Source organism: Arvicanthis niloticus, chromosome 3, assembly GCF_011762505.2.
Source record: "Arvicanthis niloticus isolate mArvNil1 chromosome 3, mArvNil1.pat.X, whole genome shotgun sequence".
NCBI lineage: Eukaryota > Metazoa > Chordata > Mammalia > Rodentia > Muridae > Arvicanthis > Arvicanthis niloticus.
Genome location: NC_047660.1, coordinates 123,758,799 through 123,783,649, shown reverse-complemented (window position 1 = coordinate 123,783,649; position 24,851 = coordinate 123,758,799). Strand labels below are relative to the sequence as shown.

The 24,851-nt window shown below is 45.6% G+C and overlaps 1 protein-coding gene across 1 annotated transcript in view; it reads right to left on the bottom strand.

Annotated features, from left to right (window-relative positions):
* The window catches only part of Flacc1 (flagellum associated containing coiled-coil domains 1), a 30,386-nt gene that overhangs the window by 4,161 nt on the left and 1,374 nt on the right, over positions 1–24,851 (bottom strand). The window contains exons 2-12 of the mRNA XM_034498638.2: positions 22,597–22,749; positions 21,767–21,844; positions 21,032–21,080; positions 18,928–19,061; positions 16,115–16,208; positions 14,968–15,029; positions 10,989–11,086; positions 9,984–10,036; positions 7,820–7,919; positions 6,944–7,047; positions 2,456–2,518 (exon numbers count right to left, since the gene is read on the bottom strand). Of these exons, the coding sequence (XP_034354529.1) occupies positions 2,456–2,518; positions 6,944–7,047; positions 7,820–7,919; positions 9,984–10,036; positions 10,989–11,086; positions 14,968–15,029; positions 16,115–16,208; positions 18,928–19,061; positions 21,032–21,080; positions 21,767–21,844; positions 22,597–22,709 (948 nt within the window). The 5' untranslated portion in view covers positions 22,710–22,749. The remainder of the gene's footprint in view (positions 1–2,455; positions 2,519–6,943; positions 7,048–7,819; positions 7,920–9,983; positions 10,037–10,988; positions 11,087–14,967; positions 15,030–16,114; positions 16,209–18,927; positions 19,062–21,031; positions 21,081–21,766; positions 21,845–22,596; positions 22,750–24,851) is intronic.

Sequence of the window (24,851 nt, the reverse complement as noted above, 5' to 3'; positions counted from 1 at the left end):
TTCTGCTTTCTGTGCACACCAGCTTCTTTTGTTATATTGAGTTGGAACTCTATCTCTGCCTTGTCCACATTCTGAAATTCAGAAATACCTACCTGTATCCACATATCACATACCACACGGCAACCCTTGCTGACCTGATGCAGATGTGCACCCACCCCCAACACAGCTCATGCTTCTTTTCTCTGAAGAGATGACATCACACTTACATTTTATCATAAACATATCTCTTTCTGCCTGCATGGTTGTGCATGCCTCTAATCCAAGCACTTGGGAGGCAGGGGCATAGTGCTCTATGTGTGTTGGATGCCAACCTGGTCTACACAACAGGTTCCAGTCAGCCAGGGATACACAATAAGACCCTATCTTAAACACAATGAAAACAAAAAACAAATGAACCAAGAAGATTCACCACACATCTCTTTTCCAATTTGTCATCTTCATAGTACACTGCAGTCAACACCTGGCAGTTACTGTATGCATTTTGTTAGGCACTGACAAGGCTAAAGATATCAACCAGATTGGTCTTTTTCCCCAGGTTTCATCCCACTTAGTCCTTCCATCTCCTCAGACCCCTAGAAAAACCCCCACATGGCACGCATCATCCATCATCCGTGAGCTGACATTTAACATCACCGAGTACAACTGCGTTAAGCTCGGCACTGTTCCAGGCCGAGCTTAAGTTCTTATATTCACATATCCATTCAAGATCAACTGGTGTTGGTTTAAAGCCTAGAGTACACCAGATACTGTTTTAGAAAATAAGAATGGTGAAGAAAACATACCCTTCCTTCACTGAATTTATCTGCTTGGATGATTAAATTAATGTAGAAAAGCAAAACAGAGAAAGAAAAGTGTCAGAGCAAAGAGTTGAGCCTTTAAATAGAATGACTCCCCAGAGGCTACCATTTGAATGAAGACCAGAAGACAGGAAAAACATTTGCTATGGAGATCTCAGGGAAAGAGATGTCTATGTAGAGACCGTCAAATGCAAAGATCTCCAAGGTAGGGCACTCTATCCCTTTAAAGAACCAACAAGAAGTCCAGAGGCCTTTGGAGAGGAGTGGTGGAGGCAGAAATAAAGGAGAGGAGTTGGGAGAGAGAAAGAAGCAGGTAGAACAAGCCCTCAGACAACACAGGGCTGAGACTGCTTCAGTCCCACCAGCCAGGCTGGAACAACCTGATGCAGAGGGGTCTGGAGGACTTTCAAAAGGGGTGACTCCACACCAAGCTTTAATTCTAACTAGCAAGATTCAAAAGGATCGCACTATTTCCAGACCACTTAACTACATCCCAGAGTAAAGTCTGTGAGCAGGTAAAGGAATATAAAAACATTCAGTGCCCAACAAGCTAAGCTTCACAATGACTAGCACCTACTGAAAACTCAGCAGCCTTGCAAACAAAAGAAACCAGATGGAAACGGACTCAGAAATCATACCGATGATAGAATTAGTAGAGTTCAGCAGAGCTGTTTCTAGAATAGGACTCCCTGGCTCGGGGGCCATGCTGTCTACCTCGTAGGATACCGCAGTTCTTGCTAGCACTCTAAGATATGGTGTCTTCCTGATGTTTGTGCAGTGACTAGTCTTTTTCTTAGACATGTCTATTCTGGATACAAATTAAATTTATCAGTGAAAAGGGAAACCAAAGTTTCTTTTCTTTTCACACATGGCCTTGTGTGTCTTAGCAGAAAGGAGCCCAGCAGAAACCATCATGTGTAAGGTACACGCAAGAGAGGCTTAGAGACAAAGCTCTTTGGGAGACATTAGGAAGACTGACGGCTCAGAGGGAAGAACATGATTGTTGTGGTTTGAATAGGTATGACCCCATAGATTCATGTGTTTGAATCGGCTATATTATTATTGAATGGCATATAATATTGAATGGCAATATTAGGAGATAACGACCTTGTTGAAGGAAGTATGCCACTGTCGGGGCAGGCTTTGCGGTCATATGTCCACTGTGATACACTGTCTCCTGGGGATCAAGATGTAGAACTCTTGATTCCTCCAGCACCATGTGGACCTGAATGCTGCCATGCTTCCCACCATGATGATAATGGACCAAACCTCTGAACCTGTAAGCCAGCCCCAGTGAAATATTGTTCTTTATAAGAGTTGTCTTGGTCATGGTGTCTCTTCACAGCAATAAAATGCTAACTAAGACAATGGTGTTCTGTAATTCACAATGATATCCTGTGTTTTAAGCTTTGCTCAATATAGCTGCTATTCAACACTGATGACCATGCAGCCTCTGCTGTTCTCCTTGTTCACAGCTGGCTCTGAGAAAGGCTGCATTTGCTTCCCATCAAGTCCTAGATTCATCTTGACTTACAGAGTCCAACACTTAGGTTTGGGTGCTCCAATAATTGTACTGGTTTGGGTAAAATTCATTTCATTTCCCCAAGCATATATAGCTTGGAAGGCACAGTTTCCTAAAGCTGGCTGGGAATGCTTACCTCTTTGGATTTTCTCAGCTCCTGCATCTGCAGGAGATCTTCGTTATGTTGTCTTATGAGTGCCTAAAAACAATTGTATTTGGAAAGGTTAGCACCACGGTTCTGGATATTCTTTTAGAGAATGAAGAAGCCACCGGAGGATTCAAGGACACAACTCTTACTGAAGTTCAGCATTATCAGCTGGTGGGTATGACGAGCTCTAAGATTCACACAGAAATGTAAAGTTAAGATCATCCTGGAATACAATACCAAAGCTAACATATAAAATAAAATAAAATAAAATAAAATAACAAGAGGAAAAACAACACGAAAGACGAGTAGCAAAGTCAGACTGTCTGCTTGTACTAACTGGCTTTACATGGTATCGAGACAGTGCGGTGTTGCCCTGGGTGTAGAGAAACAGTTAAGCGGAATGGGAAGAGAAGCTTGCCCTTCACTCAAAGGACGTCAAGACGACTCATCGAGGGAAGAACGTGTCTTTTTTCAGAAAGGATGATGGAATAATTGTCTATCAGTATAGAAAAATTTCCTACGACTTCTGCTTCACTCTACACACAAAAAATTCAATATGGACCATAGACTCAGAAATGCTAAGATCATAAGGTTTCTAAATACACACATACACACACACACACACACACACACACACACAATCTCCATGGCTTTATGATAGGCAGTAGTGTTATGGGGAAGGCAGAAAGAGCTTTTAATTCTAAAAAGGAAAGAGTGATAATCTGCTTTCATCAAAATTAAAAATTCCTGTACATTGAAAGACAATGTTTGCAAAATGAGAATGCAAACCCCAGTGGAAGTTATTATTGCAACATATATACAAACTATTTGTATTATCCATATCTTTTAAGTAATAGAAGAGTTGAACAGGCACATCAAAGAAAGTAGTAATCTATCAATGCCAACCTTCTTTAGCCTGTTTAAAATCCAACAAATGAAAATAATCCAAATATTATGAAGCAGTAAAACAAGCACATTGTATGACATTTCTACACAGCAACACTGCTGAGCCGTAAAGAGGAGCTGGGTGTGAGCTCCTGCTCGGAATCCTAGTGCTAGGAGCCCAAGGCAAGGTGACCAGGGTCATCCTGGGTTGCACGTCAGTTGAAGTCCAGCCTGGGCTACAGAGGGAGATCTGCCCCAAACCACTTTTACAAAAGGAATTTATGAATGTGAAAAACAAATAAATAAAATTTTATCTATTATTTTTAGGGGAAAACAATACATTAGACGTTAGACATTCTATGTCCACATTACGTTTTAAAACCTGAAAATCGAGCAATGCTGTTTTTTGGCTAGTTTGAATTTGGTGGGCCAGAGGTGGCTGTGGAGTAAGTGTGTCCACTGTTTCTCCTCCCCCTCAACTGGTTCTGAGCAGATGTGGGCCCTGCTCTGGCCTGGTCTTGCTGCTCCTGTGCTGTCCTTCCAAGGGTAGGTGGGGTCTGAGGCTGGAGGTAGGGGGTGATATCTGAGCACTCACTAGTCCACCTCAGAGGTACAGGAATCCCACCGTCCTCCTGTGATCTCCCCTGGGCCACCAGAGGTGGAAGGATGGAGAAGGGTGAAGAAGTGGGGGTGCGGGGTGGAGGGTGGGGTGGGGCAAAGATGTAGGTGATTTAGTCTGGGTCCAGACAGGGAGCCTGAAGAGAATGCTGCTTACAGTTCCAGCAGACTCGGTGAGTCAGAAAATGATCTGGACAGAAGCAGGGGATTTCCACAAAGCACCCTGACACATCAGGAAGTGAGGTTTGTTGAGAAAAGGAACAGGACTGCTGCCAAGAGAAAGCTCTAAGCAGAATGTCATCAACTATGATAAGGTTGGGAGCGGGGAGACATGAAAAAGATCCTTACTGAAGAGGAGCATAAGGAACAGGTCAGCAGAAAGAGTGACCAGGAAAGGACATACATATTTGGGGCTTTTGAGACAAAATCTCTCTCCATAGCCCTGGCTATCTTAGAACTCACTCTGTAGATCAGGCTGGCCTCAAACTCAAAATGCGCCTCCTGCCTCTGCCTCTCTAGTGCTGGGATTAAAGGTGTGCACCACCATACTTGGCTTGATATTAATAAATATTAAAAATAAATTTCACTAAGAAAAATCAACAAAGAAACCAGAGAAGAGTGTCGGCATGGAAAGGCAAGAGGGAAACATCAAATGTGAGAAAGTCAGCTGAGGGAGGGGAGCAGGAAGGAGGAAAATGAACAAACCAAGTTTGGGAGGAAAGCCAAAGTGACTCAAGTTATGGCTGGAAAAGACAAAACTAAACCCAGCCTCAAAGACTGACACGGAAAACCCATTGAAGGTTCACAGGTCTCATGTGACACCCTGGTCCTCAGCTAGCCTGTTATGGAGTCTGAGACTCCTGTAAACAGACCACGGACTTAATCTTGACTATAATTAGTTAAATGTATTGATCCTGTTAGTGGGACAACACTCTCTGAGGCAAACTTGAGGTTGCTATGCAAAGAGGATGGAGGGAAGGATTTTTAAAGGTAAAAACCAGAAGACCTCGAGTATCTGCATAAGCCAATCAAGAGTGGCTCTGCTCTGCCAAGTGTAGATGGTCCAGGCGGCCTTGAAATGGTCCTTGAATGTCTGCATAGACAGGTTTCTGAAGCTGAAGAGCAGTCAGAGTCATGGCTGCACATTCTGGGTGGGGGCCACTGAGTTACCCACCCTCAGGAACTGGAGTGACACAAGATGCCTGTGGGTACCAAGACGGTTGGCTGCCTAGCACAAAATGGAGTTTCTTTACCCTGTCACAACTCAGTTCCACAGAAGCCCATCCTATGGTCTCTCCCAAAGAAGCCAAGAGTCTGTCAGAAAGAGGAATAACCAACTCATCTTCTCTGGTGGCTCTGAAGTACAAAGTGACCTTTGCCTTGGTGAGTGGAGTTCAGAGACAGTATGTGTGTTGGGGGTGGGGGGGTGGGGAAGATGGCACTCTTTTACCTGGAGCTACTTAAACTTAAAAATCAGAATTAAAAAAACAAAACTGTTCAACCTTGTGAGGACTGACAAGTGACACCTTTGGTCTTGGTATCTGTGATGTCCTTAGAAGTTCGCTGAGGCAGATGCTTTTTACATTTGGTTTTTATAAATTTTTAAAGGTTGACTGGGGACACTGCAAGGATGACTAGAACTGTGCTTGTGTTTATTTTGGAATAAGTTATGCTATCAGAACATCGGAACCAGCTTTTTTTTTTTTTTTAAACAAAACAAAAACTACTGATAAATTGAGTCTACGGTGGCAGAAACCAGAAGAGTGGTTGTCTGGGGGCAGGTGAGGGAAGATGGGTTTAACAGAAGAGGAATTAGCACGATGGTTAGAAATGTGCACATAAGCAAAATATTCAAAATATCGACAATATTGCACAACTCGCCATTTGCATGAAAAGGATGGAGCAGTCTAAGGAAGCGCATCGCTTGTGTATTTAGGTGATGTCTAAGACCTGATCCCAGAATGGCCCTCTCTTCTGCTAGGGAGGTGTGCGGCTGAGCCCCGTGGTGACAGCCTTACAGAGATTCTGCCTAGCTAAGGTGACCATGTCGGCTGCCAGCAAACCTTTAGTGCATCTGAGAGCTCAGAGATCGGCCATGCCAACTGGTGGGGGGTTGGAATGCTAACATGTTCTGCTTAGTCAGTGTCTATCTGTTTGGGAAAACCTTGTCTATGACATTCTTATTGGCTAGGAGGTGCATGGATCTTGCCTTGCCTTAGCTCTCAGATAGTCACTCTGACTTAGTAGGAGTGGTACATGACCAAACTGACTTGACTAGTTGACACCAGTGCCTTTTCCTTCATTTATAGAAAGACTGGAGGTGGGGGGTGGCATTCAGAGAGGCCATGTTGGGAAACCATGGAACTCTATAGGTTTTGCACGTTTAATGTACTTCTATTTCCAACTAATTACAACTTCCATTCCAAAAACCCTGCAGTAAGATGGCCTAGCTATAAAGGGCCCCAAGACAATCATTCTCCAACTTGGCTTCAGCTGTCAACTTGACACAGCCCAGAGTTACTTCTTACTCGTGTGGGCTTGCCTATGGGGCATTTTCTTGACAGCCAGTTGATGTGAGATGGCTCAGCCTACTGTGGGTGGAACCATCCCTAGGCAGGTGGTCCTGGCCAGTGTAGGAAAGGCAGCTGAACAAGAATGAGCAAGCCAGAAAGCAGTGTTCCTCTGTGGTTTCTGTTTCAAGTCCCTGCCTTACTTTCCTGCACTGGAAGTTGAGGATGAACTGTTCCTCCCCTCCCAAGATGAAATAAATCCTTTTCCTTCCATTTGCTTTTGGGCATGGTTTATCACAGCAACCAAGCATAAACTAAAATAGTCATTCTTTTTGCATATATTTCCAGGAAAGTTGAACAAAGGGGAGAATATGTCTACTGAGACAAGAAAAGTCACCTGAGTGCTGTAGACCCACCGAGCTCAGCTGCTCTGCCCAGACCGCTCTCAACTAGTTCCAGTTACCTCTTTCTCTCGAGTGAAGTTCTCAAAAATAGCACTGAAGGACTCATTCATTTTCTTCTTTTCTTCTTCCGACTCTAACTCAAACTTTTTTGTTATCCTATGTTCTGTGGAGGTGAGAAAGAAATGGCAGGTTTATGTGTAAAGGCTGGGAAAGCAGGCCGAAGAGAAACCTAGAGTACTGAGTACAGGGCTAGTTCCAGACTGGACTGAACCCAAGAGCCTTTCAGCCTGGGCTGGGTGCTCTGACCTCAGCTGGGGTGATGCCTGGGGTGAGTTGGACCTTCCGTGTGCAGTGACAGAAGCCACGTGGGATCAGTCGGCAGCATCTCTGTTCTTTCTTTGTTTTGTGGTTTAGTGTCTATTGCTTGTCTTTGTGTCTTCTCTGCTGAAGTAATTAATGGCTGTGCTTTCTTGGGCATTTTTCTCTTTAAAGCTCTTGGTTAGCCAGATTGTTCTTAATAAAATTTTACACCTAGCCCTTGGGCAGAGGTAAGTTCACCCGTTCTCAGTGTTGGATGACCTGGCAGCAGAGTCCTGAATAATTTTAATTCAAATTCAAGAATTCCTCCTGGAATTTTATGTTCTACATTTCATTATAGATGCCAATACTCATATTTGGTCCAGCCCATGATGGGTAAACATGTACATTTTAGATTCCTTAATTCTTGTGTCTAAGATTAAAAAAAAAAAGTGACCCTTGCCTTCACTGTCCTCTGTTTTGTAACCTGAGGCACCTTTCATTCAGAAGTTCAGCATCTGGCCTTTCACCCTTGGTAAACCCAAGGCCCCTTCCCTCGAGTCAAGGTCAAGATCTATGGCAGGTTTTGTTTTTGTCACTGTCCTGTTGGGAAAGCCAGCAGCTTCTGCACGACTCACTTTGTTGTAACAGGATCTTTTCCCGTTCCATCTTCTCATCCTTCTCCCATTCTGCCTTCCGCCTGGACCACTTGTCTTCCATTTCATCGTAAATGCTATCCTGTGGAGCATGGAGGCACCATGAGAAGAGCTGTAACGGGAAAATGCTATAACAGAGAAACACTATAACAGGGGACCGCTGCGTGGGGGCCAAGGTACTCACAGGGTCGCAGCAGGCTTTGTTCTCCCCTCACTTGGGCCTGGCTGAGGGGCCCTTCCATGGGTTATACAGAAGAAAACCAATTCCAGCTCAGCTCAGAGGAGAGCTGGGATAACCCTAAAGGTCAAAGGCCCTCTGCTGGATCTCCACTTCTTTGGAAGACAGATAGGCTCTCTGAGTCTGAGAATCACATCTAATTCTGCATCTCCCTGTAAGGCAGCCTGCTCTGGGACTTCATCAAGTTTGGGGAATCATTCTGTTTTACTTTCTTTTTTTAAAATTATTATTATTGGATATTTTATTTACATTTCAGATGTTATCCCCTTACCCCATACGCCCCCCCCCCAGAGTCCCCATCCCATTCCCCCTCCTCCTGCTTTTATGAGGATGTGCCCCCACCTACCCCGTCCACTCCCACCTCTCCACCTTCGAGTTCCCCCACACTCAGCGTCTCGCCCTCATGGGACCAAGGATCTCCTCTCCCACCTATGCCTGACAAGGCCATCCTCCCCTACATACACAGCTGGAGCCATGGGTCCCTTCCTATGTGCACCCAGGCTGGTGGTTTAGTCCCTGGGGTGCTCTGGCTGGTTGGTATTATTGCTCTCCTCATGAGGCCAGAAACCCTTTCAGCTCCTTCACTCTTCTCTCTAACTCCTCCATCGGGAACCCCTTGATCAGTTCAATGGTTAGCTGTGAGCATCTGCCTCTGAATATGTCAGACTCTGGCAGACCTCTAAGGAGACAGCTCTGATTAAAAGCACCTTGGGCAGGAAAGGATTTATTTCCCTTATATTTCCATATTACAGCCCATCACTGAGGGAACTTGGCTGAAACTCAGGCAAAAACTGGTACCAGGGCGAGTCCTGGCTACTGGCTTGCTCAGCCTGTTTTTGTATACATCTGCCCAGAGGCGGGGCCCACCTGCGATGGGCTGAGCGCCCCCACACAATTATTATTTAAGAAAATGCCCCACCGGCTTGTCCTCAGACAATAGAGGTCATTTCTCAAAAGCAGCTCCCTGCCCCCAGATGACTCCATTTTGTGTCAAGTTGGCCACAAACCCGACCAGTACAGGGATTAAAGGGAATGAATGGCTTCAGGTCTCAGCTTGTTGAATGTGGAATGAGATAAAACTTTTTGGGTGGCAGTTTGATCAAATCTGTGAAAGGCCTTAAGTATGCCTACTGCTTTGACCAGCACTCTGCTGCTAGGATCCGATGTTCAAAGTGCTATGTTTGTTCTGTCACGGCAAGTGACTGTAATAACATCTGGTCCGTGGGAAAGGGACAGTGACACCCTAAAGGCACAGAGGCAGTCACAACAAAGGAGGGAAAGACCTAAAGTGCCCAGAGAAAAGAGATGCAAAAATGTCCATAGATTCACTTAGTGAACGTTTCAACAAAGTACAGGAGTTTGCAATGGGCTGCTTGTGGTGAATGACAATTCTTTCTTTTCTGTGTTACTGTTGGTTAGTTTTTTTAACTTTAAAAAACAAAACAAACTTGTTTTGTGTGTATGTTTTGTTGGCATGTATGTCTGTGCACTGTGAGAGCCTGGTGCCTGAGGAAGCCAGAAGAGGGTGTTGGATCCTCTGGTTCAAGTGGTTTTAAGCTATCATGTGGGTGCTGGGAACTGAATCTGGTGCCTCTGGAAGAGCAGCCAGTTCTCTTAACTGTTGAGCCCTCTCTCCAGACCCTACCCCCTTCCCAGTCTTCATTTTTAGAAAACAGTGAACAACTGTTACACCTTCTTTTCAACAGGCCTCTTCAGAGTTGAATAGCTGGTTTGTCGAACATGGAAGCCACTGGGCTCATACTTCCTGCTCGACACAGTAGTGACACAGTGGTGAGGGGATATTAGAATCTCTCCAGGTCTACATTCATCCTCATGCTCTCAGTCAGGAATGGGCCTCATCTCTCTTCCTCTCAGAGGAAGACCTTACCATGCAGCTTGGAATCTTACCTGATACATGTGAAACATGTTCTTCAGATACTTATATTCTTTGCCCATCTCATCTGGATGAAAAGAAAACAAGTTGTCATTATTCCTTCAATGGGCACACTTTCTGAAACTCACATGAACTCCTCAGCACCACACCCAAGCACTCCCTAAGGTGATGAAACCGTCCGGGGATTCCCAAGTCATCCTGGAAGCTCACCAAAAAGCTTATCAGGTATTGGATCCCACCTGAACCAATGGACAAAGAGCCTTCGGGAGAGAGGTCTGGCACTTTCTGATAAATGCGCTTCTTAGAGATTTCGAAACTCACATGCCTCTGTTCAGCTATTTTAGTAAGACAGCCCTCCCCCTCTCAGGGTGATCTGGCTCTGTGGGAAGGAGGAACAGAACCTCTCGGATGCCTCTATCTGCTTCTCCTTTGTAGCATTTACTCTTTACAGTGGTTATGAAAACCACACATTCTCTTTAGGAAACTGGAAACAAACAAAGTGTAAATAAGACACTAACTTCAAACAGAGGAGGAAGGTCATAGAGTGTCTCATTCTCTGTGGACGTTAGCTTATAAACTCAAAATCTGAAAGATGCACACTCTGCTGTTCCCAAGGGCAGCGTGAATTCGATTGGTGAGATTCCGTCAGTGCAGTTCTGGGCACTACAGAGCATTGCAATCACACCATCCCAGGTAGGAGTCAACAAAGCACTGCCATTTTACATGCAAGAAAACCTGAAGGTGTCATAGTGCTATTATATAGTGATAATATAGTTTTAGAACTTTAAAATGCACTTTTAAAGAATGTCACGTTCTCACTTCACTGATGAAGGTGGATTTTCAAGGACACGGGCTCCCTCCCTCCAGTTTCATTCTCAGTCACTCTCATGCTGTAAGCCTCAGAACTGAAATGTTAGACATCTGGCTACGCCAACCACCCCCCCTACACCATGGCCATAGGGACGTCAGGGCACAGGCTACCCACCTTTCCTCAGTCTTCCCCCAGGGCCCGACAATACCTAGTTTCTCTTGGGCAGTGGCCTTTTCTATCTTCAAGGCTTCCTTGTAGCTATTCTCTAACTTCTCAAGCTCCTCTCTGTGAGTCTCTTTGAGTTCCCTGTGGGACAATCGGTGAAAAGAAGTTCAGAGTGGACAAGTTGGCTCAGCAGGTAAAGGTGCTTGCCACAGAAGCCTAACAACCTGAATTTCATCCCTGGAATCTATAGCGAAGGAAAGAATTGACTTCCAAAGGCTGGCTTCTATGGGCCACAGAAATACAGTGACACCAATCACAGGAGGAGGGAGGTGCTGCACACACACACACACACACACACACACACACACACACACAGGCATTCATATATACATACACATACATATACACATTCATATGCTCACATACACACGCTCACACACATACACTCACATGCTCACATACACATTCTTACATATATACACACACATGCTCACATACACACATGCATATTCATATATACACACATACTCACATATACACATTCACACACACACACACACACACACACACACACACACACACACACACAGTCTGGAGTTGAGCTGTTGCACTGACCTGCCCTCCTCCTCTATCCTCACCAAGGTGGGGCCCTCACTTCCTGTAGAACTCTTGTGGTTTCCATTCAGAGTGAGACATTTCCTACAGTTGCTGCTTTGAACAGTGCTCAGGCGAGCACCTCAGACTCCCCTTCTCAGTCAACAGTCTTTGCTTACAGCTCACTTATAGAAGCACCCAAAATAAGTTTAGAACCCTAGATCCAGCCCCTATCCCAGGATTCATATGCTGACGGTGTCTGAGTGCTAAAGTGAGAGCCCCAAGCCTTAAATCAGATGGGGGAAACTGAAACATACGTTACTACGGGGAAAATGCCTGTCTGCAAAGACTACATGATATTATCCCAACATTAAGCAAGGGAAGCCTGTGGAGACATTGTTTCTAGCATTGCCTTAGGAAGGGCTGGGTGAGACCAGTAGGTGGAGCACAGTAAGATGGTGAAAGCACCAAGTACAACACTCTCACAGTGAATGCATGTCCACACACACACTTATTTTTTACACACACGGAATGTTCTGCACCAAGAGTGACTTCCAAGCAGGTGAGGATGATGTGGGAATGCAGGCCCATCAGTTGTAACAAATGTAACATTTTTCAGGGAAGCTAAAAGTAAGGGCTGCTTTAGGGTGGGGCCTAAGGGATCTATGGGCTTCTGTAACTTTCTGTTAATTTTTGCTGCAGACTTTAAATTATTATCAAAACAACAAAACAAGCTGGATGTGGTGGTGCACACTTTAATCCCAGCATTCAGGAGGCAGAGGCAGGCGGATCTCTGTGTGTTCAAGGCCAGCCTGGTCTACAAAGAGAGAAACCCTGTCTGGAAAAAACAAAACAAACAAACGAGAAACAAAGAAATAAAAATATCAGTGGATAAAATGCTGTGGTTTACATAAAGGTGCTATCTCTACTAGGATTTGTTTTGTTATAAATGCTTATTTACATTACACATGCTTACAGAGTTAAACTTGTGCAAGTTTAGGAACACAATGCAGGATCATTAAATCAATGTAGCTGACACGGGCATCAACTCAATGATTAAAATTGTTTTGTGGTACGAGTATTAGAAATTCACTTGTTTTTCTTTTTAAAAAAGTTGTTTTGGTTGTTGATTTTGTTTCTGTGTATGAGCCTGTGTGGGTAAGTATGCGTGAGTGTAGTGCAGAGGTCAGGGGGTTGTGAGTCACCACACCAATGCTGGAAGCCAAACTCAGGTCCTCTGCAAAAGCAGTATATATTCAGAACCACTGAGCCATCTCATCAGCCTTAAAATGTACTCTTGTGCAACTGGAAATGAAGAAAATGGGGCTGGAGAAATGGCTCAGTGGTTAAGAGAACTGACTGCTCTTTCAGAGGTCCTGAGTTCAATTCCCAGAAACCACATGGTGGCTCACAACCATCTGAATGGGATCTGATGCCCTCTTCTGGTGTGTCTGAAGACAGCAATGGTGAATACATAAAATAATAATAATAATAATAATAATAATAATAATAATAATAATAATGATAATAAATAAAAATAAAATAAAAAAGAAATGAAGAACACAGCCAGGCAGTGATGATGCACACCTTTAATCCCAGCACTTGGAAGGCAGAGGCAGATGCATTTCTGAGTTTGAGGCCAGCCTGGTCTGCAGAATGGTTCCAGGACAGCCAGGGCTATAACAGAGAAATCCTGTCTCGAAAAACCAAAAAAAAAGAAGAAGAAGGAGGAGGAGGAAGAGGAGGAGGAGGAGGAAGAGGAGGAAGAGGAGGAAGAAGAGAAGGAGAAGGAGAAGGAGAAGGAGAAGGAGAAGGAGAAGGAGAAGGAGAAGACAATATCAATATTATCACTATCCTAAGGCCTGCAAAGCTCTTAAAAAAATATTCCTCTGGTCTGAGATTTTATACACTTTAAAACATTACATTTATTTATTTAGTGTGCATGGTGTGTGTGTGTGTGTATGTGTATACTGTGACCATCCATGCATGGAGACCAGAGTATAACTTGAGAGACTCAGTGTTCTTCTACCACGTGGTCCTGGGGATCAAATCCAGGTCATCGGGCCTGAAGGAAGCACTGGCCCAAGTCCATGCACTCCGACAACCACCTCTCGTTGGCCAGCCTCAGCAACTGTCTGTCCAGGTTCTGTCTTCTATGAGGTCTCAGTGGCGAGGAGAACACAGAGTCCTTGGTTTTGGCTGATTTACTTCACTTCCATCCTTCCCATCCACCCATGTTCTCACAACTGGGAGAATTCCCTTCTCTTTTGGAGCAGAACAGCATTTTAAGCTCTCATCTGCTGAGAGAACACAGGTCTGTTCTATAATGAGGCTCTTATGCATGGTGCAAAGTAAGCCTGCCTAGGAGTTCAGACTCATTCTAGTTTGCCAAGAAGCTTTAAAAAAAAAAATCAGAAAGTAACAATAAACAAGTGGGTGTGGATGTCACAGTGAGAGGTGCTTGTCTCTCATCAGGAAATCCTAGGCTGTTTGGATTGGACAGGAAGCCTCCGGTGTTAGAACAGACCACACCAGACCAAAAGGTTCCAGGGGGAGGAGGGTTATTCAGGAGATAGGGCAAAAGTGGATTGGGGGGGGGGGGAGGGAGTAGAAGAAGAAGATGGAAGAAAAGAGGAGGAAAAAGAGAAGTAGGCTGGCCATGGCCGAGGGGAGAAAGGAGGAAGGGAAGAGGGAGGGGGGAGGGGACAGAGACAAGCTAGAGGCAAGAGATCAAGAGATCAAGAGAGAGAGGAGGGGGCAAGCAGCCCCTTTTATAGTGGGTCAGCTCTATCTGGCTGTTGCCAGGTAACTGTGGAGGTGGAGTTTAGACAGAATACTAACATCTGGGCTTTAAAAAAATTTCCCCACACAGACAACACACTTCCTTCTTACTCCCCCCTGACTTGCCATGGCCTGTCCCTTCTCCTCCCGTCTCTCCTTCTTTTGTTGCCCAGGCCCTGAGCTAAGATCCAGAGAAAGAAAAAGGAAAAGGAAGAAGAGGAAGAGGAGGAGAAGGAAGGAGAAGAGAAGGAGGAAGAGGAAGAGGAGGAGGAAGAAGAGGAAGAGGAAGAAGAGGAGGAGGGAGAGAAGGAGGAGGATGAGGAAGAGGGCTGGGAAAGAGAACATACTCATAACAAATCATGTATGACAGAAGCTTCTTGGGGAACAACATAGCTTTTCTCAGCAACTGATCAAAGGAAATACTACAGTGGAGATGGAATGGATGAGTGGTGAAAAGCAGGAACACAAAACACAGACTGCTTCATTTTAGTGCTCTCAAATGAGGCCACCTTGCTCTCTGAAGACACGTCTCCCACACAGTGTCACCAGCTGCACTTGGCACCACTGGGTGTGCCTGGGGACTTGGAATCCTGCCAGGGCACAGAAGCCTGGGCTCTTAGCACACAGGCCTTCGCCGGAAAGCATACCTGCTCTCAGTTTCAAACTTCTGTTTCATGTCAGCACAGCGGAGATCCATCTCGTTTGAGAGCTGGAAACGGAGACCAACGTTAACAACCCAGCATACAGAGCCCCAGCCCACTCTTATCTGTATCTACGCAACCCCTCCATCCTGAGAGGATGCCTCCCTCAGTCTCTCCTGGGTGTGTTCCACAGTGCACAGGGCACACACAGCAGAGGGGCTGCTGGCTGTCCTCTCCCCAATCAGTCCATCACACTGGTGGTGCATGGCCACCACTCTGTTGCTACTTTGTCACTGGGTCTGGTTTCCTCTGTCATTTCATCCTAATACTGTGACCTCTGGGCTCTTTCACCCTTGGGGATCACTTATTTAGCAAAAGACTTGGCTGGGATTGTCAAAAAGAACCAACAGTCAGACTGTGGACAGTCACACGGTCCCTCCTCTCTCTTCCTTGCCCTCTTGCTGGAGAATCAGCCATCTTGGCTGCAGAATCTTGCCTCCACCTTGTGGGCCTGGATTCTTCTTCACAGTTCTATCATGCTGAGGCAATGGGGCATCAACTCCTCAGAGTCTCCACCAGGCTGTTGTCTGTCTGTCTGTCTGTCTGTCTGTCTGTCTGTCTGTGGTGTTAATAACTCTTCCTAGAAACTTCTTACACCCCATCTCAGTGCCATTCTGAATTCTGCACGGACACCTTTCAAAGGTCTCGCTACAAGTGGGCTGTTCAGAAGTGAGAATATTTTCAACTCTCCTCCAACTTCCACTTGCAAGACAGTCTCTAAAGTTGCCTTGCACAGGGCTTGTGCTGGAGCTTCCTAAAAGGTCTTGCATGACACAGGAGGCACCCTCCATTGCCGGGTTCATTAGCAGTAGCCTGGCAACCTCTGACACTTGCATATCTCACGACAGTGTTTGCAGTATAGAAGAGACAGTATAACCACATACCCAGAGGCACCTGAAGAACCCCAGGAATACAGTGTCTTTGGGTTTTTCAGTGATGGATGAGGATGGAGAAGAGAGATACTGCTCACTGTATACTATGCAGAGTCCGGCACCTGGATACCACACCTCCGTACGGTCATCTGCCTGGCATGCTACCCGGCACATCTGAATGTATTAGCCGTGAGGGTATGGCTGATGCAAGTATCACTCACCAGTTTCTGGGCATTCAGGTGGTCTCTGTTCATCTGTTCTATTATTGCTGTCAATTCAGAGATCTGCTCCTCAAGGTCAGAAATGATATCAGTCCTGTGGGACACACACTCTATCACCAAGAGAGCTTGTTATTTACACCAGCAAGGTCCCCAGGTTCCTGACTCTGGTTTGCTTTGTGTCTTCTCCACCACTAAGGCATGGGGATACAGCGGCCTCGGATGAGGTGTTTCATAGTAGGGTGATTAGACCTTGCATCTGGGCCCTAAAGGTAAGCTAGCTGCAAGTGATGAGGGAAGTGTGGTGTCCCACTGAGCAGAAGAGAATAAGAATGTGTTGGACATTTATCACAGTTTAGTTATCAACAGTTGAACTCAAGAGGCCAGAGGATTAGGAAGTGTGGGGAGACTGATGCTGACAGCAACCATAGACAAGGACTGCCCATGGGTGGGACTAAGAGGATGCATAAACAAATATGTGTGTGAGGCACGTGTCTGCACTCCCAGCACTCAGGAATCGGGGTAGTAGTAGTAGTAGTAGTGGTGTGTGTGTGTGTGTGTGTGTGTGTGTGTGTGTCCCTGGCTGTCCTGGAACTTGCTATGTAGACCAGGCTGGCCTCAAACTCCTAGAGATCCTCCTACCTCTTGCCTCCCAAGTGCTGGGATTGAAGGTGTGCATCATCATGCATGGAAAGGAAGCAGCTTTTCCAAAAGTAGCTTTCAGAACATGTAATGGCTTTCTGTGTGTCGTGGGGAGGGCTTCCATGATATCTGTGAGCTACGCAACCAGGGGAGGCAACGGTGTACTGGGGCTGTGTGGATGGTCTTAGGTCAAGAGGTTTCATTTCTCTGGCATTGTTCACCCCTCTCTTGGTATAGAGAAGATGTCAAGTGAGAAAACAAGAGAAAGGATATAGGAGAGGGAGCTGGGAGACTAGGAGGTCAAAAAGTAGGAAGCTTTTACATGTCGTTTGCACATGATCTCCACTGTGAACAATATTCACAGTTTTACCCTGGGTGTGGCCAGGTTTATCCTACCCCAGCTTCCTTATGAGAGAAAGATTGGCAGCAGTGAGACAATCAGCTCTTCTGGGACTTGGACAACATTCCAGTTTTTGCCCGCACCCTGAAAGCAAAACTGAGCCCCAATGTCAGTAGGCAATAATCCTGGACAGTGTCCGTCGTTCATCTATAATCAACAAAAGGCTGGGGCGTTTGGTGTTGGACCTGGGACAAGGGACTGAAGTGCATAGCTTACATATCAAAGGAGACCTGGCCTCTAGCTCCTCCCAGCATCCCTCAGTCCCTACCTGGCCTACCCCGCCCTGAACTCTGACCTTTCCAGCCCAAGGATGGGATGGGCTGCCCTTCCCCCAGAGGCCTGTCCCTATATAATCTCTTTCTCTCCTCATACTCCCATGGTGACTCCCCTGCCTCAATCCTTGAGGCCAGTGAACTTGCCCTAGAGCAGCTTCCCAAAAAAAACGCCTTTAACATAATCTGGGCTTGAACTGGCTCTTTTTGCCAGCGGAAAAATAACCTATCAGTAGCTATGAGTACTACTTTGACTATGAGTCTATCAGCCTGCAGAAGCTGGTGGGTTGAGCAGGGAAGAGAAAAAGAGAGGCTGAATCTGGACAGCAGCCCTGACTGGATGGGAAGACAGGGATATGGCTCTGGCTTCTCTGAGCCAGAGGATGTTAGTAACTCCGTGGCTTCTATTACGTGAACCTCATTCCCGTCCCTTGTCAGAGATATCCACTGCTCTCTACGCATCAACAGATAGATGACTATATATGTGTGTTTATGTATGATGTGTGCGTGTGCGTGTGCGTGTGTGTGTGTGTGTGTGTGTGTGTGCTCACATGGAAGCCACAGATCAATTTTAAGTGTCTTCCTCTGTTGCTCTCCACTCATTTTATGATACAGGTTTTCTCACTGAACCTAGAACTCATGTTTCAACTAGCTCAGCTGGCCAACGAGCCCCAGGGATTCTCTGCTGTCTGTCTTTCAGTGCTAGGATTATGGGCATGTGTCACCATGCCCAGGGTTTTACAGGGCTGCTAGAGAGAAGAACTGACTTGATCCATTGAACATCTTCCCAGATCCTTTGGAAAAAGCTTCTTTTCTTGCTTGCTTTTTTTTTCCACACACGGTCTCTCTACATAGCCCTGGCTGTCCTGAAACTTCTTGCTATACAGATCAGGCTGGTCTTTACACAGAGATCAACCCTCTACACACACACCCCACCCCCACCCCCAGTGCAGGGTTAACAGTGTGTGCCCACTGTGGCTTCAGTTCCTACAGCAGACAAAGGCTGGGGAGAGGAGACACTGGGAGAGCTCTCCAGAGATGTGGTAAGGCGTGAGAGGCCTGACTAGAAGACATGAATGAGGGGTTTAGGAAGGAGAACTGAGATGGATGGCTGGATATGATATCACAGGATAGCAAAAGAGGCGGGGCTTCTGAGAGAGCAGATGGCTGGTGCCTAACCGGATAGAACAGCCCAGAACCTTCTTAACAGTGTCTCCCCGAATCCTGGGCATTTTGGATTACTTATAATGAAACAGAGACTCATACTAAGTCTTCCAGAGGCCCTGCCTTTGCTTTTCATTACCACACTCAGAATCCAGTCCACTTTTCACCTGTCCCTCCCTGGCAGGACCACTTGCCTCTTTAGTCTTGCTGGTGGACCCTTATCCTTGTAGCTGTTTCTGGGCAGGGACCTGTGGCCTGGGTATAGATGTCAGAGCTTAACTGGTGGCAAGCAGGGCAGAGCCAGCTCTGAGAAGCCAGGGCTGATCCAGAGACTTTACCTGGAAATTTTGACTTTGCTCAAGACATCCGATGCCAAGCTTTTTTTCCTATTGAACATCTCATCTCCCAAGGTGACTGAAATCTGTTCCCGATTTCGAACGAGTTTATAGCCAGGTGACACCTCAATTACTTCCTGGGTCACAAGGTGAAAGACAAATAGAAACTGTGAACCCCGAAGAGCTGAGATTCTTTCACCTACTGTGTGCTTCCACATGACCTACTGTGGGCTTCTGTGGTGGTTTGAAGATGCTTGGCCCAGGGAGTGGCACTATTAAGAGGTGTGGCTTTGTTGGAGTGGGTGTGACCTTGTTGGAGGAAGTATGTCACTGTTAGTGTAGTCAATGAGACTGTCCTCCTAACCACGTGGGAGCCAGTCTTCTCCTAGCAGCCTTCAGATGAAGATGTAGAACTCTCAGCTCCTCCTGCACCATGCCTGCCTGGGTGCTGCCATGTTCCTGCCTTGATGATGGACTGAACCTCTGAAGCTGTAAGCCGGCCTCCATTCAGTGCTGTCCTTATAACATTTGCCTTAGTCATGGCGTCTGTTCATAGCAATGCAAACCCTAAGACAGCTTCCTCATCTTACACATTGACGCTGTACTGAAATTTTAGGGCCCTGAAATTCTGAGCCTTCCTCCAGACACTACCCTCAAATCTCTCAGCTCCAATCCCAACACTCACTCAGGGACCCCTTAGACTCAGCAGTGCCAGCAGATCCATGGTCAACGCTCTGCTTCTCCTCTCCTTCCTCCATTATGGGCAGTAGCTGGGCACTGTGGGAACTGCTTAGCTTTTGGGACTGGACAGACCAAGGTTTATATATTTGGAGCTATTTAATATCTCTGTGACTCAGTTTCCTCATCAGAAAAATGGAGAAAACAACTTCTTCAAATGGCTTTTTAAAGGGAGAAAAACAACAAAATAACTCTCAAGGACACAAACATGCAGTGAGTTAATCCTCTTGTCTTCATCAGACAACGAGACAACCCTGGCAGAGTCAGTGGCTAACTTGGATACAATCATAGCATCTAGAGATATGCAGAACACTTAGCAGTATCAAGTCATCCAGGCCGTTGTGGCCGTCACTTAACTGGCTTCTCTGCATCACCTTCCTGGAACAAGTGCACAGCATCCTGAGCTTGGACTCTCAAGGTTAGCATTTCTTCTAGGTTCCTCCCAACAGTTACTTAGCAACAGCCAATTAGGAGCCTGGCTTGCTATAAAAGGACTATTTGCTGCCCCCACCTCTTTCTCCTCTCCCGGTCCTTCCCCTAACCAAGTGTTCCCAGCTGGCCTCTTCCCTACTTTTTCTCTCCTCTCTTTCCATCCCCTTTCTTTCTCTGCTTCTACTCCCTTCTCATCCCCTTTTTCGTTCCCCCAAATAAACTTCATTTTATACTAGACTCATTGTATGGCTGCTACCTCAGGGAGATGCCTCAGCGTGGGCCCGCTAAGGCTCCCCTCTCGCACATCACGCCATTACAAAGCACAACATGCAGGACACTGTCCCAGCTGCCTCTCTGCTTTCACTCATTCGCCTCCAGTGTTCACAGCCTTTCCACCCCACGGGGTGATTGTGGTTTTCTTTGCTTATTTTGTTCCCAACCACTGAAGCCCCTTAAAGGACGGCATGCTCCTTGTTTTAGGAAGGGGAGGGATGGATAAAACCATAAAACAAAAAGTAGCCGGAATGTCCTACCAGAAAGTTCATTTTCTAAAATGACCTGATTTCATGCTTGTGTTAGACCTGTGAAGACTCGATCTGAGGCCAGTGTCCTTGCCCTTGCTGGCCTTGGTGCTTTGACAGCCATTGTCTCAAGGTCTGTGGCTTCCAGTATGCAGAGGGCTTCCTATATTGGGGTGTGAATTGTACCCTAACCTACCACCATCTGTTTTCCCCCAGGGACCTACACAAAGCCAAGGAATGTAGCTGGGGTTACAGTTTGGCCACATACCAGCTACCTCAAGTGTATACCATCAATAAGGATTACTCCTAGGATTTCTGTCAAGCTTTGGCAGTGTGAGTGTGTAAAAACCTCATGGTTGCACACAGTAGGTGCCAGATAAATGCTCACCCTGCCCTTTTCCCCGGTTTTTACTCACAGAAGGTGCTTTGCTTCTGTTCTCTGTCTTTCCTGACTGGGCTTTGTCTCTGCAAGAGAAAACTGTGCTCAGAGAGCAACAGAGCAGCAGAAAGGCAGTTCTCAGGAAGCTGCAGGGTGGTGTTGCCAGCTCTGACCTCGAGGGGCACCCTGGGTAGCTGGGGAACACTTTGCTATAGGGCCCCATTGAGGGGCAGTCCAAATGGATGTGGGTGCACTCTGGAGCTCTCAGGGCCAGCATCCACTGTGTCCCCAGTGCTCATCTGCACAGCATTCGCATCTTCTCTCTGATTGATACTTTCTTTTCATTGACCCCATGCAGAGAACACAAGGGAAGGAGTTGTTACATCCCAGGTCAGCCACCTGACAACCTTCCACCTGCCTTCTCCCCCACTCTCGAGGTGCCAATCACTGCTTCCTCGCCTTCTCTGAGCTGAAATCACCATGAATTGGTTGGGGGGGAACAAATCAATAGATTGTGGCAGTTTTCTGACATCCTTAGAAGCAAATTAGCTCAAGTCAGCCATGGGGTCTTTTGTGTGTGTGTGTGTGTGTGTGTGTGTGTGTGTGTGTGTGTCTTCTGGACAGCTAGGGGAATCTGTTGGTCCAGGACCTCAGTGAAGAAATCCAAAATGAATGTGAGCAGGGCTGTACTCTGGAGCTCTCAGAGAGAACTGATCTCTTGTGTAATGTTAGATTGTTTTATTTATTGCTTCATGGAGTTAAAAGTACTTACTTTGGGGAAACAGTAGATTTTGCTGGTAGGGGCAGGAAGTAGTTGCCTTCTTTTGAAATTGTTGAAGGGAAAATTGGCCTGGAAACGATAAATAAATAAACACTGGAAATTCAAAAAGCTATCTCAATCCTCCCCGATAAGGGCATGTCCATGGTGACTCCAAATTGGAATGCATAATGTGATCATTGGGATTGCGGACATTTGAGGCCTTGAAGACTTCAGGTCCTAGGTGCTGGTATTTATCTACTATTTCCTGGTTGTCAGCATAAGCCCGGAGGCCAGTGTTCTTGGGAAGGGGCAGCTGACAGCAAAGCTCTCTGGGTGTTTTACACACACACACACATACATACAGCACACCACACATGCATGTATACACACAAAGGTACACACATATACCACATGTGCATATATATATATATATATATATATATATATATGCACATAGACACACATACACAGGTACAAACATGCACACATACACAAGTACTCATAGGCACATACACACACACACAAACACACACACACACAGTACCACAAAATTGCAAAGTTGAGAATTTATTGAAATGTCATTGAGTCAAACAGGCTTGGCTGCAAGATCAGGGTAGCACCCAGGCTGGAGGGGAAGGCAGGAGGGCAGGAGGGCAGGAGGGCAGGAGGGCAAGAGGGTGTGAGGGCAGGCAGGCACACAGGCAGGCACGCAGGCAGTCAGGCAGGGCTTCCTGTTCTGTGGGGAAATTTGTGGCAAGCTCTCTCTACTGGGGAGTCTTGTAAGGCAAAGAGGACCACAAAGGAAATGTTCCCGTGCCTAGCCCAACCCAGCTTATTCTTACTTAGACTTCCCCATGGGGGGCTTTGGAAGTGGATGAGGGGTCTTGATTAGCTTCCGTGGTCCCAAGTTCCAGGGGTCCCAGCAGGTACAGTAGATGAGAGGATTGGGATACATGGTCAGGTCAGAGGCAGTCTTGCTAGGCCAGGGTTTCTTGCTGAGATTCAAAAACAACCACAGAGAGTTAAACCACTCAGAAACCAACGCAAACAGAGACAGGGAAGGATCAAGGGACAGCAATCAAGGTGCAGCGCAAAGAACAAGGGCAGAGGCCAAGCAGACGCAGGTTCTCCCTGTAGAGTGATGCCTTACGTTTGCTGCTTGACATGAAAGTAAAAGCACAGCTTGTATGACTGAGTTATTGCTGTGATCCAGGTATACAATCTTTGCCTAACTACTGCTACCTGGGCTTACAGGTGACACGCAGAGATGTCACAGAGGCAACCCATTGCAGAGTTGGAAGCATCCCCTCAGTTCCTATGGCCCCATTCCTCCTTAAGCTCACATTAGCTCGCTCATCATGAAGAGAGATCTCCACAGCAGATCCTGCACAGAACTTTCTCCAACTAGAGCACAAATGGCTCTGTTTCTTAATTTGGGTCATCTGCCTGAATTGCAGAAGTGAACTAAAAGCAACCCCCATCATGATTGCTGCATGGAAGTTAACTCTCCAGTGACCCCAGACTTGGAGAGAGATGATTTCTAACACTGATAGGCAGGGATTTGGCAGTACACAGAGTATATGGTACAATCAATAGTGTCTTTTCAGACCAGATCATCCCTGTTCCCACTCCCCAGAGTCTGATGATGCATGGATGTATATACATACATACATACATGCATATACATACACACGCACATGATTATGCACCTGTACATAAAGAGACTTCGTAGCTCAGGTATTAAAAACTGAAAATTGTCCTTTTCGGATGGGACAGCGATAGGGCAAGATGTAGCTACTAGTATCTCCTGGCAGATTCGCCACCAGAGGATTTAGATTTACTATGGCTTACAAGATTAGCATTCTAGTTGTTGCGCCCAGAGGTTGGGTTACCATTGTTTCTCAAAACAAAACAAAACTGAAAATTTAGTCAGAATGTTAGAATTGTGTTTCCTGTTCCCCTCATGACATCTGTTATGAAAATTTTGGGGGGTTCTTTGAAATCAGGTGGGCTCGATTTTACACATTAGACATGGGACTGTAGGAAACCTGCTTTTCTGAACCTATAAATTTAATTTTTTTATTTAAAATTTAAATTTTAAATGAGCCTCTTAAAAAGTATAGCTCACGCTGGTTCACGGTGGGTTGTGTTTCTGGACGTTTAGTCAGAACCATGTTCTTAGCCCTACACATGAAAAGGAATACTGTGAATTGCAGTGGCATTTTACACATAGAAAATACTCTCTCTTTTTAAAAGAAATATAGGTTTATTTGTATGTGCATGTATATTATCTTGAAATCAGCTCATTACAGAGACAATCACTACAGAAAAGATTAAGGAAGTAAAAAATATCAAAAATACAACATCCAGAGGTGACCAATGAAAATGTTTGAATGTATGCCTTCCAGAATTTTCTGCATTCTAAAGAAACAGACTTACATAATTTTCTATAAACAGGAGCAAACTATATTTACACCCTGGATATATTTTTTTTTAAAGAAAATACCATGATAGTACCATAAGATAATACATATGTAAAATATGTCATCATTTTTAAATGTAAGGTTGGTTTTTTTTTTTTTTTTTTTTTTTTACAATCATGAAATTTAAAAATATTCCAAATGTAGAGAAAGAGTAAACTGAGCGCACCTATTCCCTAGTTTCGACAGTGTGGATGTGACTAATCTTACTACACCCCACCCCCACTGTCTGCCACTCCTCCAACATGTTACCTTCAAGCACAATTTAAACAACCTTTCAAGTAAGTCTGGGATGGGTTCCCATATCATTGCAGTTCTAAAATACAAAAAAAAAAAAAAAAAAAAAAAAAAAAATAGATTTTTTTTTTTGTGTGTATGTGTTTTTGTCTGTGTGAGTCTATACCATAAGTGTTCAGGAACCTGTGGAAACCAGAAGACAGCATTAGATACTCTGGACCTGGAGTTACAGGCTTTTGGGAGCCATTGGATGTGGTTTATTGAAACAAAACTGAGGTTCTCTGGAAGTGTAGCAAGCACCCCTAATCCCTGAGCCATTTTTCTGGGCTTACAAGCTCTAAATTTATATAAAAAGCATTTGCTTATATTCCAAATGTAGA